We start from the raw sequence: 2,672 nt of genomic DNA, 5'->3' as shown, positions 1-2,672 counted from the left end.
TGCACTATGCCTTACTTCTTAGTCTTTTTTTTTTTAATTTTAAATCTTATTATTTATTTATTTTTATGTTTTTTTTTTTTTTTTTTTTTTTTTTGACAGGGTTTCTCTGTATAGCCCTGGCTGTCCAGGAACTCACTTTGTAGACCAAGCTGGCCTTGAACTCAGAAATCCGCCTGCCTCTGCCTCCCGAGTGCTAGGATTAAAGATGTGTGCCACCATGCCTGGCTAAGATTTATTTCTATTATGAGTTCACTGTCACTGTCTTCAGACACACACCCGAAGAGGGCATCAGATCCCATTACAGATGATTGTGAGCCACCATGTGATTGCTGGAAATTGAACTCAGGACCTCTGGAAGAGCAGTGTTCTTAACTACTAAGCCATTTCTCCGGCCTCTTCAAGTCTCAGTTGGAATCTGAAAGTTCTGAGCCTGTTACCCTCTTGACATGTTTTCCACACCAGGGAAATGAATGAAGGTATGAATGAATGAAGGTATGAATGAAGAGTACAAGTAAGATTCTCTTAAGGCTCTTGAAGATGGAGGACACTTCAAATTGGAAATAAGGAGCTGAGTGTGGCTGGGAATTCCAGGCAAGCCAAGGCTGCTAAGAGACCCTGTCTCAAACAGGCAAACAAAAAATTGGGAGTGAGGGGCACTATGCTGAAGAGCATTTGTTTGAGTCGGGCAGTAGTTGTGCACGCCTTTAATCCCACCACTTGGGAGGCAGAGGCAGGTGGATTTCTGAGTTCGAGGCCAGCCTGGTCTACAGAGTGAGTTCCAGGAGAGCCAGGGCTATACAGAGAAACCCTGTCTCAAAAAACAACAACAACAAAAAAAAAATCAACCACCAAAAAACCATTTGTTCTTGCAGAGGACCCTGCTCCCAGAACCCACTTAGTGAGTCACAACCACCTATAACTACAGATTCGGGGGACCCAATAATCTCTGACCTCCACTGACACTGCATAGAGGAGGTTCGGGCATACATGTATGCAGAATAGTGATATGCACAAAACACAAGGGCTGGTTAGAGGGCTCAGCAGGTTAACCTTGATTACCTGTGTTCAGTCCTCACGACCCATTTGAGTAGGAAAGAACACATACAGATAATTCATCTCTGTCTTCCTGACACACCATGGCATACAATAAACAAAAACCCTGGGAGTATGGATCCCAGCTTCACAGGAGGGTCCCAAGTTCAAGGCCAGTCTGGGCCACTTAGTGAGACCCTATCTTAAAAGGTGAGCTAGGAAGATGGCTCAGCAGGAAAGCACTGATGTGCACACATGTTCCAACCCTGCCTGTATCTTAAAAATTTGCATTTATAGCCAGGCGTGGTGGCACATGCCTTTAATACCAGCAATTGGGAGGCAGAGGCAGACAGATTTCTGAGTTCGAGGCCAGCCTGGTCTACAAAGTGAGTTCCAGGACATTCAAGGCTATAGAGAAACCCTGTCTCGAAAAACGAGAGGATACCCTATCCCTGGGAGCTGGATTTAAACATGGTTGTATGTAGAACTGAACCCTGGCCCAGTACAAGAGCAGCATATAATCAAGCCTCAAATATTTTAAAATAGGAAGATTCTTTTTTCACCAGACTAAAATGCAGCATACCATACTGACAACAGTCCCATGTTTGTCCCAGGCTGTTTGGAATGGACCTGAATAGAAAGACTCACAGGAGGATGGCAGCACTTCGAGTCACAAAACCATACCTCGATATTGGGTGTTGAGCAGTAATGGAGAACCATAATGAAGCCGACCAGGATATTATTCCCTCTGCTTTGAAGCACTTGAGATGGAACTTTTTATTAAAGACCAGCCTCTGGTATATGGTGAGGTGGAGACAAGGTCATTCAGTCATCCTGTTACATGGGAACCCTGTCTTAGGCCAGGAGGCCCAGTAAGTACAGGTTGACAAATATGTTCTGCTTGAGACCTAAACACTCAACCTCTGATGGAGCTCACTGGATTCGATGTAGATTCCACGCACATAATTTAGGACAGGGATTGGCTGGTTAGGTTTGAAGATCAGTATAAAGACCACAAAACAGGAAAAATCTGGGCTGGTGAGATGGCTCAGCAGGTAAGCGTACCGACTGCTCTTCTGAAGGTCCTGAGTTCCAGCGACCACATGGTGGCTTACAACCATCCATAAGAATTTACTCCCTCTTCTGGTGTGTCCGCAGACAGCTACAATGTACTTACGTATAATAAATCTTTAAAAAAAAAAAAAAAAAGGAATTGAATGCCATCAAGGCTGTTCTGCATTTAAAAAAAATAAAGGAAAAATCTCTAGTGAGTCCTAGACATTTACATGGACCAAGACTGCCATCTACTGGCCAAGTCTAGAACTGCAGACTAAAGAGACCCACAAGGTAATTTTCCAATTGTACTCAAGGGCTGGAGATGGCTCAGTGGTTAAAGAGCACTGACTGCTCTCCAAGTTCAATTCCCAGCAACCACATGGTAGCTGTAATGGGATCCAATGCCTTCTTTGGGTGAATCTGAAGGCAGCTACAGAATTCTCATAAATCTTCAAAAATTGTATTCACACCTGGGAATTTACAGCGTGGGGGGGTGGAACCCTAAGTATAAGGCCCCAGAGACGCACAACACAAATGACTTCTCAAAACCCAGTACTAACATATGGAACAAGACCTGCACACCT

At 44.2% G+C, this 2,672-nt stretch overlaps 1 protein-coding gene across 1 annotated transcript in view; it reads left to right on the top strand.

Annotated features, from left to right (window-relative positions):
* Nlrp12 (NLR family pyrin domain containing 12) overlaps positions 1-1,734 on the top strand; it is a 29,931-nt gene extending 28,197 nt beyond the window's left edge. Inside the window, exon 9 of the mRNA XM_021219727.1 lies at positions 1,647-1,734. Coding sequence (XP_021075386.1) covers positions 1,647-1,734 — 88 coding nt within the window. The remainder of the gene's footprint in view (positions 1-1,646) is intronic.
* Positions 1,735-2,672: the final 938 nt, after the last annotated feature.

This window comes from Mus pahari, chromosome 19 (assembly GCF_900095145.1).
Source record: "Mus pahari chromosome 19, PAHARI_EIJ_v1.1, whole genome shotgun sequence".
NCBI classification, from domain to species: domain Eukaryota; kingdom Metazoa; phylum Chordata; class Mammalia; order Rodentia; family Muridae; genus Mus; species Mus pahari.
The sequence above is the reverse complement of the archived record's forward strand: the minus strand, read 5'-3'. Positions and strand labels throughout refer to the sequence as shown.